This window comes from Leuciscus leuciscus (assembly GCF_965113295.1).
Source record: "Leuciscus leuciscus genome assembly, chromosome: 16".
Lineage (NCBI taxonomy): Eukaryota > Metazoa > Chordata > Actinopteri > Cypriniformes > Leuciscidae > Leuciscus > Leuciscus leuciscus.
In genome coordinates, this window is record NC_138740.1 from 13,494,352 (window position 1) to 13,511,067 (window position 16,716).

The 16,716-nt window shown below is 38.7% G+C and overlaps 1 protein-coding gene and 1 long non-coding RNA gene across 2 annotated transcripts in view; one reads left to right on the top strand and one right to left on the bottom strand.

Moving 5' to 3' along the window:
* The first annotated feature begins 327 nt into the window (after positions 1–327).
* Positions 328–2,481, top strand: LOC309477999. Its single transcript, XR_014198738.1, has 2 exons — positions 328–1,622; positions 1,672–2,481. It is a non-coding gene; the product is annotated as an uncharacterized lncRNA (long non-coding RNA).
* Positions 2,482–4,597: 2,116 nt separating this feature from the next.
* grk6 (G protein-coupled receptor kinase 6) overlaps positions 4,598–16,716 on the bottom strand; it is a 62,755-nt gene continuing 50,636 nt past the window's right edge. Inside the window, exons 11-16 of the mRNA XM_082141311.1 lie at positions 13,588–13,677; positions 13,295–13,503; positions 10,141–10,278; positions 9,529–9,666; positions 6,211–6,345; positions 4,598–4,780 (exon numbers count right to left, since the gene is read on the bottom strand). Of these exons, the coding sequence (XP_081997437.1) occupies positions 4,730–4,780; positions 6,211–6,345; positions 9,529–9,666; positions 10,141–10,278; positions 13,295–13,503; positions 13,588–13,677 (761 nt within the window). The 3' untranslated portion in view covers positions 4,598–4,729. The remainder of the gene's footprint in view (positions 4,781–6,210; positions 6,346–9,528; positions 9,667–10,140; positions 10,279–13,294; positions 13,504–13,587; positions 13,678–16,716) is intronic.

Below are 16,716 nucleotides of genomic sequence, written 5' to 3' on the forward strand. Positions count from 1 at the left end.
TCAAACGCTCAAGTTTTATTCCGTTTTCCAACTGTACGTTGGTTAAGAATGAAATGGGTAGAATTTGTTCACACCTCTACTATTGAATCCAACGTATCATCAGCGCTCGGATTCGCTTCCATGGTGCTGTCAAGTACGACTTGCAGTCTGTGAGGTAAACCAAACGCTATTGGCTATTGTTTAAGGTGCGGTCACATTTACCTTAACTACATTAAATTTGCATACGAAATCCAGACTTTTCAAATAGGCAATTTTTTTTGTGGAAATTTCCCTAACGCAGATATGTTCTTTATACAAATTCGCAGTGTGGACCACAGAAAGCCACAAAACTTCGTAAATCTGATTGCAAAGGTGTAGTCACTCAGAAAGAAAAGGTCTCAAAGTCGGCATGGAACTGAGTAAAACTACTTCTTGGTAAAGAGGAAAAATGTATGGGCGGGACTTGATTTTGTCCATGGGGAATTGATTGGATGGTTGTGGTTTTCTATTGGTCGATCTCATGTGAGTGACAGGTTGTCCCGCCCTCACGCCAAACACATCATCAGAGAAGAGATGCCACTGCAAAAGGGAGAAGTTATTCTAATTAAAGATAACGAGGGCGCATGTATTTAAAAATAATGATGTGCACAAATAACAAATACTGCAATACTCCATAAAAACAAGAATTGTCAATTGTGATAGATTTAAGATAGAATAAATTCAAATATGAAGTGAGTTTAAGAGCTACACAATATTTAACCAAATAAAAATTTATTGAAGTTGAATACTAATGCAGATAAAAAGGAAAACAGGGAACAAAATTCAGTTTGTTACACAGAAGACCTGCATGAGAGGCCATGCGTAATGTACAGGCTTCACAGGCCAGAGACGGACAGCAGAAACTTAACAGAGAAAATGAGCATCAGTGCTTTGACAAGAAAGAACAAATTCCTTCACTGTCGTCATCATCACCATCAAAAAAAAAAAAAAAAAAACTTTACAGAAAAGTCTATAAACATTCCCAATGGCATGTCTTTTATGCAACTTTAAAATATAAACCAGTAACTTGACATTATTTTATCAGTAAGGCCGTATATATTAAGCAAATAAAAACATACATAACAATGGCAGTAACCTGAGTGAGAATTAACTATTGAGTTCAGCAAAAAATTAGTTTTCAATGTGCAATCCAGGAACCTTTTTTTTGTATCACATAAAAATAAGGCGTCAAGAACAGGGATAAACAGGTACAAGACAACCAAACACATTCATCTGGCCTTAAAGGGATAATTAACCCAAAAATATTAAATTATTTGATAATTTACTCACCCTGTCGTTTCAAGCCCGTAAGGCTTTCGTTCATCATTTAATGAAATTAAGATTATTAAATGAAATCCGAGAAATTTCTGTCCCTTCATGAACAGTCCAACTACCACTTTGATGCTTCAAAAAGTTCATAAAGAGATTGTAAAACTAATTCATATGAATTGAGTGGTTTTGTTCCAATTTTCTGAAGAGACACGATCACTTTATACGCTAGACAGATTAAATTTAGGCTTTTATTCACATAAAAACATTCATCAACTCACACATCAGTTGTGATAAACAGAAGCATGTTCGCTTGACGTGCAAGAACCAATGAGGTTCATTTTTGTTGCGCAGCACGTTTGAGCTTTCTCAAGAACCAATGAGGTTTGATCTTACGCATCAAGCAAGTACGGCTGAGCTTCTGTTTATGTTCGCTGATCAATGTTTATAGTATGTGAATAAAAGCCAACATTTAATCTGTTTATCATATAAAGTGATCGTATCTCTTCTGAAAATTTGGACTAAACCGCTCAATTCATAAGGATTAGTTTTACGATCTCTTTATGAACTTTTTGAAGAGTCAAAGTGTAGTTGCTTGGACTGTCAATGAAGGGACAGAAATCTCTCAGATTTCATTTAAAATATCTTCATTTGTGCTTCAAAAACAAACACAAGTCTAACGGGTTTGGAACGACATGAGCGTGAGTAATTAATTTTTTTTCATTTTTGGGTGAACTATCCCTTTAAATGAAAGGGCAATGGACTTCTACATACACATTAGGCAAAAGAAAAGAAAAGGTGCCGCTTTAAAATAATACAGATATGTTAAAATCTGTTTTAAAATTGAGTCACTATCAGCAAACCTAGACAAAAATTCAATAGAGATAAAAAAACATTAAACTTACAATAGCCAAATCCTCCAGTTACTGTATATATCATACTTTACTCAAATAAGCACATTATACAGTTACTAAAAAGTTTAATTTGATTCTATAGCCCTCAATGGCATGTTGTTTGCTAATGGAAAACGATGCTTAAAATGGCACCGTACACTTTGAGGCTTACAAGATGTAGGAATAATCTTACTTGTTTATACTCTTCAAAACAACAACAAAAACACTAATATGACAGAGTTCATATAATGGGGTCTGCGTTTATTGTTTACAACTAAAATGCATTGATTAATAACACTGACATATGTGGCTAGTTTCCATTTTGACACTGACCTCCAAAGCCACTGGCATGTCTTTTCTCAGTCTTGTTGTCTATGAAATTTATGAGATTCGCTCTGCCTTGAGGTAAACATGAAATCTATGATATTGGTATTACTAATAAATGGACAATATTATTATCAGTAAGGCTGAAGTTCTCCACCTTTCCTCTTGGAAAAGAAAAACACTGAAAGCTTCCCTAAAATGTAACGTTTCATTAGGGCAGAAAATGGCATCCACTAGTGGTTATGATAAAGAATATGGGCACATACAGTGCAGGTTAAAGCACACATACACTCAGACATACAGCATTTAAGCACACATACAGTACATACATACAGTTATAAATTTGCGAAAAAAAAAAAATACAACTGTGACAGAAATGATCACTTCACAGTGTTAAAAGCCTGGCTCAGGAAAACATTGAGTCAAACTAAGTTTTGTCTCGCTCTAGATTTGAAATGTCATTTTATACACATTTACATAATAGTTATACTTATCAAATCCATTATTGCTAAATAAACAACAACAAAACAAACTGAGTAAATTTTACAACTGTACAGTACAGTAGAGACTGGAATGTATTTGAGTTTATCCAAGAGAATTAAAGTAAACTGCAGGTGGATGAGAAATGTGTCGACTTTCAAGGATCCGCCAAGTCATTCGCTGGCGGTGCGTTTGAAGACTTCCTCCAAAGTATGTTATGTTTTACAGACCCTTGAGTTGGCAGGTCACTGATGTTACGCGTTCAGCTAGGCTTCAATATAAAGTCCCAAAGCCTTTCGCGAGACTCTACGATGTCCAAAATAAGAATTCACAAGGTTTAGAAAAAGTTTGAACATCCACAGGGCACAGTAATATTCGAGGTAAAACAACAGCGAAGAAAAGAGAAAGTGTGCGCACAAAACGCTAAGCCAACTCAAAAAATATAATGGAGATATTTGAATAAACAGCCCTAATGACAAGAGTACCTTAAAACTTAAAAAAGGCACCTTCAATGAAGATGGAGGACAACAATTTAAGAAGTTGTTTGGTCTTAAGTGCATCAAGAGATCAAATTTACAACAAAGTTCCCAAGACATCATATTTCCGAGCAACTGAAAACATAAAGAGCTTATTGAGATCGCAGGGGATACGCAACACAGAACAAAACATTTCTTTTTGGCAAATGAATTTTTGTTTGACCTACATGTAAAAAAGCAGCAATTAAAATTGTATGCAGCCCATACAATTGCGCAAATCTACTTATAAAAACATTAAATAACATGTCTATTAGCATGATGAACTGTTAAGCAATGATCAATTGCTGAGAATCGTTTGAGTATTAAAGTTGTTCGGTCTTCAGAGCTGGAATTTGACAAATTACAATGTCATGTTATTATCAGTCATGTTGTGAAATGGAAAATAATGCCTCGTGGTTTGACTCATTATGGACTATAATCAGGATGTTCTTCCCTATTATCCAGAGAAGAATTAGCAGGAAGACGCACTGAAGACTTTACAGATGAGTGTCGCGTATTTACAACATGGTACAACTGTTTGCAGTTGTTATTGTACGTATATGCACTTAAGTCATGCCTATTTGGTTTACTAGGTATCTCTAGCTAAGTAACCTTAGATAACATATTTGAGACTTCTGGTAGCGAATTTATGATCTTAAAATTTCCCTCTGTTTTATAGTCCTTTCCTGTTTTTGCTTCTTTTCTTTTTTTTAAAATCCATTAATGCACACTTATCACTGTTTTATACAAATGGTGCCATTTGATTGTCGAGATTACCATAAGAAAATAAAATTCAAAATATAAATATAAAAATATCTGCAAAAGCAAATTTCCTTTGCTCCCCACGTCTAAAACAAATATTCAGAGTGCATCCTGTACATGTGTGAAATCGTACAAGAACAGAAAAAGAAAAGAAAAGCGCAAAGAGGCTGTGAGACATACCTACGAAATGTACAAGAACGGTTGGGCTCAACCGGGTTTGAGACTTGAGCAGTGTTGAACGATCTGTCCTTGCCATACTTCACACATGATAAAAGGACAATAATTGGGACCCTTTTTTCTGTCCTTTTCATTTCGATGACTTTAAATAAGATACACTGCATGGCTATATAGTGAAAATATACATTCCAATGTTTATATAGAGCTATCTTAAAAATACAAATGTGCAAAAACTGTAAACAAATGAGATCCTCAGTGGTGTAGGGGAGGAGCCCTAGGCAGGCCGTGCCTTCACAGCCGCGTGGGCTCCTCCTCACTGTCGCTGCAGTTTCCACAGCAGTCCTGCGGGGGCAGCATAGACACATGCACAGTCAAACACTGGGATTTAGCAGCATTAAAAACCTTATCAAATTTAACTAACTTTGAGGTCATCTGTGTGCTAATAAAAGTTGAAAAGCAGACATTCTCTTCCTGGAAAACAGCCCCCCAAAATGTATGACTCATCTTGCACTCAGGGGTGTATACAAATCTTGTCCAATCAAATGCTCTCAAAAATAAAAATGCTCCTTTCTCAATGTCACCTGCCACAGTCTAGCATTAACAAGTAGTAAATAACGGTTTTGGAAAAAAAAAAATCCACCCATTTCCCAATGTTTCTACCATTTCACATAGAGATGCACCGATCGACCAGCCAGGGACCGAAATCAGCTGATTTTCCGCCTTCTCGGCCAATAACGTCAGCTGCGCGTTCACGCTCTCTTTTCTCAGACGGCGAATTGACACACACACACGCCTCCTCTAACACACTCACACCAGTTAAATAGTGCTTGTATTGCGCATAATTTGACAAATTTCCACAGGTTTCGCACCAAAAGCACGTGCACCACTGATCTAAATTAGTGGCGCGCAAATAAAGCCGCCTCTCAAACAGCTTGTGAGTCGCAAGTACCAAAATGAGTGGCTTACTGCGCTTAAACGGTCAAATACACACACAGTTATGTCAAAATGCCTGTCTTGGTGAGTATTCAGTTAAACACAATCAGTTTTGGAATGTAAATAGTTGAGAAAGAACGCAAGTTGGATCCGTGCATAAGCTCTTAAAGTGACAGTAGTCTAATTTGTTAATAATACAATTTGTTTATTTGTTCTTCTTTTATTACTGACTTTTTACATGTGGTTTTTTATGAAAAAAAAAAAAATTTGTATTGAAGAAAAGTAAAAAAAATTGTTTGTATATGCTGTCAATTATAGTTCTTAGAAAGAAAATCGGAATTGGCAAAAATCAGTATCGGGAGGTTAGACTTACAAAATTTTTTTATAAATCGGAAAACGGAATCGGCCAAGAACATTGCAATCGGTGCATCTCTAATTTTATAGCAAAAAGCATTTTTTTGTCTAAAACACAAAATTGTGTGCCAAATTTTTTTAACATGCCTTTACATTTAGTTTGCATATCGATTAAAGAGTGACAAGAGAGCCAAATAAAACTGAGAACAAAGGTAACCGGCTCTAAAAAGTTATACATTTGTAATCTGTCTATATTACATGAATCATTTCATACTTAACTAATTATACAGCAGGGAGAGGGGGAAGAAAACCTGCACACTGATATTTTATTACATAACAAGAATCGCCTGCAAACCCGTATACGATTTCACTATCAAACATAATACAGTATTGGCTGAGAACCTCATTCACTAATGGAACAAACAATAATGTCTTGAAACAAAAGCAATGCATTTAAATAATAGAAGAATGTGATGAAATCTCACCTGCCGGCCGAAGAGTCTCTGCAGTAAGCCCTGTTTGGGTGGGGGCGAGGGTTGACCTCTCCAGTCCAGGTCAGGGGGCACAGTGCCATCCAAGTTCAAGATGTTGAGTTCTTTAAAGCACTCAGTCTCTATCATCTGAATGGATCAATGAAATGACGACACATAGAATTAAAGTCAAACTAATATAAACTGGGGCTTGTTGTCACTAGGTCTATATCTCAGTAGTCTTGTGTAGCCAGATCTTCAGAAGTCGATGACCCTACAGTAACAGACTGGCGTGTGAAACTCTTTTTCGCATTTTAAAGAGTCTATGCTGTGAACTACACATACTTCACATATTTTTGAAAATCCAGTTTAGTTGATCATGATAAGCGTGATTCTCACAGTTGTAAACACGACGGCTTTCTTCTTCTATGAGGGGGTTTGGCGTGACGGCGGCTTTGGTTCTAGACAAACCGTTAAAGAACGCGACACACACGTCTCCTGGGAAATCATGTAGAAATCAACCAATCGGATGACGACTCTTTGTGTGAGCTTTTGTGTGCCTCATGCATCAGACTAACCTCTCAGTAACTACAAAAGTTTGAGACAACAGTCCAATTACACTTTTTTTTTTCTAGCAGTGGATGTTAGTCTCATGAACAAAACATGTTAAATTAGAATTTTTATAAATACATTTTTATTATTTTATTTTGTCCAGTGTTGTTGTCATGTTGAAATAAAATTAAAACTATTAAATTAACACAAAAAATTTCAATTAAAATTTAGGAATATTTGTAAAAAACATTACAAGAAATAAACTAAAATAAAAACACAAAATATAAAAATTAATTCAAACTGTTAATAAAAAAAAACTATGATATTCTATAAATAATACTGAGATAAAATATCTTATGAAAAATGAAATAATGCCTTGGAAACTAACTGAAATAAGGTGAAGTTGAAGTGAAATAAAACTCAAATGGAAAGAAAAATTCATTAAAACTGTGGTTACACTTTACTATAAGGTCCCATTAGTTAACATTAATGCATCAACTAAGCAATACATGTTAGCTCATATCACTAAATAATATAAACACACACAACTTTTGATTTTAATAATGTATTAGTAAATGCTGAATACATTTTTTTTTTTTTTTATAACATTAGCTAAGATTAACAAATGCTTTAGAAGTATTTATCATTGTTAGTTCATGTTAACTGCATATCAACGCCTAAATGAACCTGCAGCAGTCAGGTGGTACAGTGGTCACGTGGTACAAGTAGGATCTGTCCTAAAATTCCCAGCTTACAAGTTGTAATATGGAACTCTATGAGGACGTGAACGATTTTTACATATTGAAATTACGTAATTACGGGCATTACAACATGGTGTGAAAGCACCTAAAGGTATAGTTCACTTAAAAATGAAAATTCTGTCATTATTTGCTCGCCCTCACGTTGTTTCAAACCTGTATGAATTTCTTTCTTCTGTTGAACACAAAAGAAGATATTTTGAAGAATGCCGGTAACCAAACCGTTGATGGACCCCACTGACTTCTATAGTATTTTTTATCCTACTTTGGAGGTCAGTTGCTTCCATCAACTGTCTGGTTACCGACATTCTTCAAAATATCTTCTTTTGAGTTCAACAGAAGAAAGAAATTCATACAGGTTTGAAACAACGTGAGGGCGAGCAAATAATGACAGAATTTTCATTCTGAAGTGAACTATTCCTTTAAGATCATGTAGTTAATGAATGCTTATATAGAACCTTATTGTAAATTGTAAATAAAACTATTTAGAAATATTTGTTAAAAAAAGTGACAAAAGCACAAAAAAAAAAAAAAAAAAAACTAATACAAAATATGAACAAATACCAATAGTATATAAATAATAAATACTAAAATAACACACATCCTCCAAACTAAAATGACATTACCTTTCTTCATTAAAAAGTAATTTAATTTCTATAGTTAATTTAGAAATATTTCTAACTTGCATTCTAAGTTTTGATATTGATTCTGCATTAAAAATTTTTTAACAATTAAAAAAGGTTATAGGATGAAAGCTGTAATAACATAACTTTTTCACGTCCCTATTTATTTCATGAAGTCAATTTCATAATGGCAGCATTGAGTGCACGTCCTGTTTATTCTCAAGAGAAAATATCCCCAATTTGTGTTGATTGCAGTCTGTTTGTACACATTATCAAAGTCAACGTTAATTTCCTTTTTATTGCATGCTGGTCATAAAGCAGCAATCAGGGTTCAGAGTAGGCATGTGCCGGTATCAAATTTTCATGCTGCGATTAATTGATTGAGCTTTCATCACGGTATACGGTATTATCACAATATTTTAATTTAATTAAATATAATGTGGTTTTCATCATAATAACAATTATGACACAAGTAAAAATATAATACAAATGTAATATAGTGCACATATTTAGCAAAATACTCCTCTATAGCTTTTTTTTCTAGTCAACTAAGTTAAGGTGCTGGTCATTAAATGGCTTTCCTGAGGTAAATGTAACGTTCTGTGACATAATTGTTCACCTGCAGTTTTATTGATCTCTTTTCGTGGTTAAAACACCAATTGATGGATATTATGTATGAGACATAAATACCTTTCGGTAAGTTGTACTGTATCTTTAAATAAAAAGTAACAGATGATCGGTTTGCTTGAACTGAGGCGCTACAGCGATCTGTCACGTCACATTTACAAGCGCCAAAACGGTATTTATTGTCTGAATTTCGTAATAAAATGGACAGAACATGAGAGCTGAGAATTGTTTTCATATCAAAAGTAGCCTGCTCTGTCTAGTCTGTCGGTGGCAGTGCGATCTTTGCTCCGCGATTTTTCTCTGCGTGAGATAATGGATGTGTGGAGCGAGAGCGTGTGAAAAGTGTCGATTGCTTGAGTTTCACGCTGAATGCGTAGAATTGACAGCCCTGCTTTTAGAAGGGGGATAAATCGTCGGCAGCGTTCTTCATGCTCCGTGCTTCATCTCCATGTGAGGATTGTATACATTAGACTAGAGCGCGCACTGCGCCGCATGCACACAGTGCTTCTACATGTGGGGATTGTTTACATCAGAGTGCGCACGTGTTTCGCGCAGCATATACGCAGTGTTTTTTTAAGCGGTTGATGGAAAATAAGCTAATGCGCGTTCTATAAATCTAAATTCTGATCTATTATTTTTCACGGTATTTTGAAGTGCCCGCGATAACAATATCATGCATATTCATTACCGCGATTTATCGTATTACCGAATACCGGCACATGTCTAGTTCAGAGTAAAGCATTTATCAAGGTTATTCTGGGTAGTGACCTAACCTCATTTTGCCAGGGGATGGGAATACTTCCAGTGGATACTTTGCAGTAAAAGGAGTCGTCTTTGGGTTCCAGCTCCACCCCCTTCACTGTGGAGAACTGCTCGATGTCCAACACGTCCTTACAGTAGATGGCCTGAGGCTGAAACAGAGAAACATATCATGCTACGTTGTCTCATTGAAGAAGCCATGTCTGATTTTATGAACAAATCATTCGCAAGATTAAAATTGTGTTCTTTTCTTTCCCCAAAGCTGATGTATGAATAATAATAAATAAATAAAAAGTAATATGGACTACTTTTATGATACTTTCATGGTGCTTTTGTGTCCTTTTTGAAGCTTGAAAGCTCCAGTTCCCATTCACTGCAAATGCAAGGAAAAGAGCGACTGGTACATGATTCAAACTGTCTCCTTTTGCGTTCCAAGCCAAAAAGAAATTGAAATGGATTTGGAACAACATGAGGATAATTATTTAAAAAACAAAAATGGTGTATTTTTCAGTTTTGGGTGAACTATTCATTTAAACAGTGAAAGAGTAATGGTAATAACAATAGTTGTTATGACTGATATTGCCAATAACAGTTTAAAAAAAGTGGCAATCTCAGAAAATACTTACATCTGGAATAAAGGGCGCTTCGAGCATGCCTGCTGCAAGCCGCTTGAAGTTGATGGAACGGAAAATAGGGTAGGCCTTCACCTCTGAAGCTCCACCCCCCTGACAGCCAAGCCTCTCACAAGGGTCTTTGATTAGCAGCTAAACCAAAAAAAAAAAAATATATATATATATATATATATATATATATATATATATATATATATATATATATATATATATACAGCGGGGGAAATAAGTATTGAACACGTCATCATTTTTCTCAGTAAATATATTTCCAAAGGTGCTATTGACATGACATTTTCACCAGATGTTGGTAACAACCCAAGTAAGCCATACATACAAAGAAACAAACAAAAATAAGTTCAGAAATTAAGTTATGTGTAATAATGTGAAATGACACAGGGAAAAAGTATTGAACACATGAAGAAAGGGAGGCGCAAAAAGGCATGGAAAGCCAAGACAACTGCTGAAAACTTACATTAATTAAAAAGCAATCCAGCCCCCTGTCAGTGGAAATTAATAACAGCTGGTTTAGTCCCAAATGATGGCCTACAAAAAGGTCTCATTGCCAAGGTGTCACACAAGACACATCTCATGATGGGTAAAAGCAAAGAGCTGTCTCAAGACCTTCGCAACCTAATTGTTGCAAAACATAATGATGGCATTGATTATAGGCGCCATTCTAAGCTTCTGAATGGTCCAGTGAGCACTTTTGGGGCCATAATACGGAAGTGGAAAGACAATCATTTCACCATAAATTTGCCTCGACCAGTGCTCCTCGCGAGATTTCTGATAGAGGAGTGAAAAGAATAATCAGAAGAGTTGTCCAAGAGCCAACACCAAGTTGTATGGTGTTTTTAGGGTAATGTGCACTGCCATTTCTCCTCCAAATATGGTGTGTATTATGGCATCCAAACAGTTCAATTTTGCTCTCATGTGACCACACTATATTCTCCCAGTATTTCACTGGCTTTTCCAAATGTTGTGCAGCAAACTTTAAATGAGCTTCAACATGCTTTTTTTCCAGTAATGGAGTCTTGCGTGGTGAGCGTGCATACAGGCCATGGCGGTGGAGTGCATTACTTACTGTTTTCTTTGAGACAACAGTACCTGCTATCTGCAGGTCTTTTTGAAGCTCTCCACAAGTGATCCTTGGCTCTTGGACAACTCTTCTGATTATTCTTTTCACTCCTCTATCAGAAATCTTGCGAGGAGCACTGGTCGAGGCAAATTTATGGTGAAATTATTGTCTTTCCACTTCCGTATTATGGCCCCAAAAGTGCTCACTGGACCATTCAGAAGCTTAGAATGGCGCCTATAACCAATGCCATCATTATGTTTTGCAACAATTAGGTTGCGAAGGTCTTGAGACAGCTCTTTGCTTTTACCCATCATGAGATGTGTCTTGTGTGAACTATATAAGACTCGCCCTCATGTTGTTATAAAACCAACCAAACAGTTTCGGTTCCCAATTAACTTCCACTGTATGGAAAAAAAGTACAATGTAAGTCAATGGGAACTAAAACTATATGGTTACCAACATTCTTCAAAATATCTTCTTTTTTTGTTCAACAGAAGAAAGAAAGCCTTACAGGTTTGGAACGACATGAGGGTGAATAAATGTTGACAGAATTTTCATTTTTGGGTGAAGGTAAACTTGACAGAGCATCTTTAATTAATATGTGGATTTTCTCAGAAATATTGATGTGTTTAATTGCTACACTGTAAAAATAAGTTATGACAACACATGCTTTGCATTGCTTTAACTTTTTAAAGTCATTTTAAAGACATTTTTAAAGTCAGTTGAAATTACTTAAATTTTTAAGTGCAATCAACTTGAATATTTAAAGGTAGGGTAGGTAATCATTTTTCTAAAAAAAAAACATTCCAAATTTGTTTAAACTGTCTTTATATACCAATACATAATTAAAATGTAAGTACTCTGAAAAAGAAAATATAAAAATCGAGTGACTGTAGACCTTTTAATCTGCAATAAACACAGCTCATTATTTCCATTCACTCCACCCCCTCCCTTCTGAGCTCCTTCCAAAGCCACGCCCCCAAAACACATGAACGCGCGACGCCAAACGCTCAGGCTGGAACAAGACGCATTTATTACCTGAGACGAGTGGAGAGGAAGGAGCGCAGTACATACAGTGACATCATGTCAGAATCACATGTAATAAAATACCTAACTTTATCACTATGAATATAAACAAATAAGATTTCTTTTAGTACTCACTATCAAGCTAGCATATCGATAATGGTAAAGTTTCATTCGGTAACGAGCTATATTTATAAGGCAAAACTAAAAACAGGTTGCATTGATACACGTTTTTCCATTACCATCAGTTACACTGTGATGAAGATGAATTTCGTGTAAGATTCATAACATATACGGTGTTTTGCATGTAAGAGTTTCCATGATGAAAACATTGTTGACTCTAATGAAGACTAACGTACACTCCGAGTCCGGAGACAAGTACCGCATCGTCGGTTCGAGGACAGGTCCGGGGTTGAGGGCGAAGCAGAGGAGGTCGTTCAAGAGCGCGGGCAGGGTCCGAGGAAGTAGTTTTTGCCTTGTTTGCCTTCGCTGACTGCATATGCAGGTGCTTTGAGCTGAATATTTCCGGGAACGGTGACATGTGATGAGTGCACGCCGGGCAGCGCGCGCAGTGGGGCTCGGGGCGGGCACGAGACATGAAGGCATCTGATTGGTTCTTTACATTCGCACCGAATGGCAGTGATTGGTCAGAGTTTTTACTGTCCTGCAGCTGCAACAGAGGTCTGATTTTTTTCATTCCTTTTTCTAAACACATAATGTATTGACTACTATCAGGATGGAAGGACCATTTCACCCAGTATAAAAAAAAGTGTTTCTGAACAGGATTACCTACCCTACCTTTAAGGCAGCAACTTTTTCCCCCCAGTGTATTATTCTGATCACTAAATTTATATAACATTAATTATAATTAATAAGTGGATTGGATTAGGGAAATACAGATACCGATACTGAACATAATGATTCATATTCTTTTGGTTCCCCAATATTTTTAAAAATGACAAATGCAATGAAAATACAGGCATCGGTAATCGGTATCGGTGAGTACCAAAATCCCTGGATTGGATAATTAATATTTAACTGGATACTAACCATTTTACAGAGTGATTTGGCATCCTCTGAGAACTTGCTGGAATATTCTTCCTCCACCTCTTTGACTAGCCGCTCCACTTCCTCTCGCTTGATTTTTTTCTTGCGCTGCTGAAAGGGAGACTGACCCTCGATCATCTCGTAGAGGAGACAGCCGAGAGCCCACCAGTCTGGACTGAAAGTGTAACGCTCGTTCTTCACCACCTCAGGGGCTGATGGGAGACAGACATATGCAGGTTACATGGATTGCTTCTGCTGTTGATATTGTTTAGAGGTTAATAAAGGCAAAGACATACCCATGTATCCCACAGTTCCCACCCGGCCTTTGATTGTCTGACCATCTGGTACATGCACAGCCAGGCCCAGGTCTGATATACGTATATGACCTGAGAAGAAACATCACAGCTTTGTTTTTATTAGTCCTTTCATAAACAAGATTAAATTATGTCTGTCAGTGGTTTGTGCCACTAGATATCTTCAAAAGCTTAGTGCATTTACAAAATATCGTTTTTCAATACTAATAACTTATTACAAGTTACAGTACAGGTCAAAAGTTTGGAAACATTACTATTTTTAATGTTTTTGAAAGAAGTTTCTTCTGCTCATCAAACCTGCATTTATTTGATCAAAAATACAGAAAAAAAACCCAGTAATATTGTGAAATATTATTACAACTTAAAATAATAGTTCCCTTTCAAGGGAACTCGCGTTGCGTCGAAATTGACGCTATGGGGAACGCTTTGCGTGATGACGTCTTGAAGCACATGTAAAATCAGTCCAATGGTGTGGCGGAACGTCAGAGGCGGGTGACGTCACGTACCAGGAAGCTATAAAAGCCAGCCCGAAACAGAAAACGAAAGCTTTCTGAGTCTTCAGTTGCGCTCTGTGTGAAATCTGTCCTTGTTATTTGGTGTTGTCTGTCTATATTGTATTATTTATATATATTCAGATATGGCGAGTAAGCAGCAGCAGTTTAGAGTGTGTGTTCACCCCTGCCCGCGTTATTTAACGGGTGGGGACACTCACACTCTTTGTGTTGTCTGTTTGGGTGAAGAGCATGCCCAGTCAGCACTCGAGGGTGCTGGCTGTGAGCATTGCGACGCGCTTCCTATGCGTACGCTCAGATCCCGCCTGGCTTTATTTTACCAGGATCGCGTTCCCCAGGGCTCGGGTCCCGCCGCTGCCGAGGCACGGCGTCGATCCCAGACCTGGGGTTCGCAAATGGATCTATCAGTAGATGTTGAGACAGGCTCTGCCTTATCTCAGCCTCTTTCTGATAGATCCAGTGCCTCTCATCAGGTTGTGGAAGCACGCGCTGCGGTTTCTTCCCCCCCGATAGAGGCACCAATACTGCAATTGTCCAGCTCTGAGGAGTTGGACGTTGTTAGTATTGACGCTGAGTCTGAGGATTCGCCACCTCAGTCTCATGCGTTTGAAGAATTGCTCGATGTTGTTACGAGAGCTGTCGAGCGATTATCTATTGAGTGGCCAGAGGATCGGCAGGGCGCTCGTTCGAAAAGCAAGCTCGACGAGCGTTTCCTGCCATCTCGTGCACAGCCTCAGCGCAGAAGCCTTCCGTTTTTCCCCGATCTCCACACCGAGGTGTCGAGATCGTGGGGGAAACCAGTGTCATATAGAGTGTATACTGCACAAACATCACACTATTCTTCCATTCACAATTATAAAGAGCATGGTTATGGGGAGATGCCGAAGGTGGAAGAGACGCTCGCGAGCTATCTCTCTCCAGCAACGGCATCTTCTCTGAAGGCTCCTGCACTACCATCCAAGCCAGTAAAATTCACATCTTCCCTGGTTCATAAGGCTTATGCCGCCGCCGGCCAAGCTGCAGCGTGTTTACACACAATGTCACTAATGCAAGCGTACCAGGCTGAATTATTGGGTGATTCTGAGGAGGGCGGGGGTATTGGTTCCAATACTGTGTCTGAACTGCGTAGAGCCACAGATTTGTCTCTCAGGGCCACCAAGGAAACGGCTAAATCCATTGGCCGCTCTATAGCAGCCCTGGTGGCCACTGAGAGGCATCTGTGGCTCAATTTAAGTGATATAAAGGACAAAGAGAAACATGTTCTTTTGGATGCACCGGTTTCCACTCAAGGGTTATTTGGAGATGCAGTTAATAGTGCTGTAGCTAAATCACAAGAAGCTTCAAAACAGGCAGCTGCACTTCAGAAACTTCTCCCCCGCCGTTCTTTCATTGAGGCTGCTGAGCGGGAGCAGCCTCACTCTTCTAAAAAGAGCGCTGAGCACCGTGCCACTCAGAAACAGAGCGTTTCCTCACGTGCTCCCCCACAAAAATCTCGGGGACAAGGGATTTTCTGCTCTCAAACCCAGCAGTCTTCGAGGGGTAAAACGGATCTGCGGACCGTTATTACCGCCAAGAAGGCTGCTGGGAAAAAGTCCTGATGTCCGAGGGCTCAGGACAAATGAGGGTAGTCCCCCCCGAAGCAGAGCGGTCAACACCTCTTTTTACGGTGCCCGTCTCTCTTCTGTGCCCTCAGGGGACCGGTCTGCCAACCCTGCCGCCTCCGGTGTTTCAGGGCGCAGCGGTCTCCGGCGAGCACATATCTCAAGGTCCACCCGGAAACGTAGTGGCCTCGGGATGCCCGCCCCCTCTGAGGAGGGTGCTAGAGCAGTCTGTTCGGTCGTTCCCTGCCGGTGCGCCGTTACAGGGCGACGAACCGACTACTCAACAGCAACAAAATCCAGAAACCAGTCTCGAGAGGCTGGTACCTCTAAGTAGAATCTTTGACAGCGTGGAAGCTACTGTCAAATGTTTCTCATTGGGTCCTGCAGACCGTGGAAAAAGGGTATCAGATACAATTCAAGAAACGCCCACCTCGGTTTATGGGGGTCCTGCCCACAGTGGTGGGCCCCGAGCAGGTTCTGGTTATGGAACAGGAAGTAAACACTCTGTTAGAGAAAGGGGCCATAGAATATGTACCTCCCTCCAACAGAGAAACCGGGTTTTACAGCCGGTACTTCATAGTTCCAAAGAAGGACGGGGGATTGCGTCCCATTTTAGATCTCCGAGTTCTGAACGAGTCAGTCATGCAGCTCAAGTTCAAAATGTTAACGTTGAGACAAATCGTGCCACAGATCAGGTCCGAGGACTGGTTTGTCACGATAGATCTCAAGGACGCATATTTCCATATTTCCATCAGTCCGTGTCATTGGAAGTTCCTGAGGTTTGCTTTCGGGGGCAAAGCATACCAATATCGAGTTCTTCCATTCGGCCTGGCTTTATCACCCCGCACTTTCACCAAATGCGTGGATGCAGCTCTGGCGCCTCTGCGCCTCCAGGGTATTCGCATCATGAACTACATCGACGATTGGTTGATTTTAGCTCAGTCGCATCAGATGGCGGTTCAACATCGAGATGTTGTTCTCGCCCATATGAAAGAGTT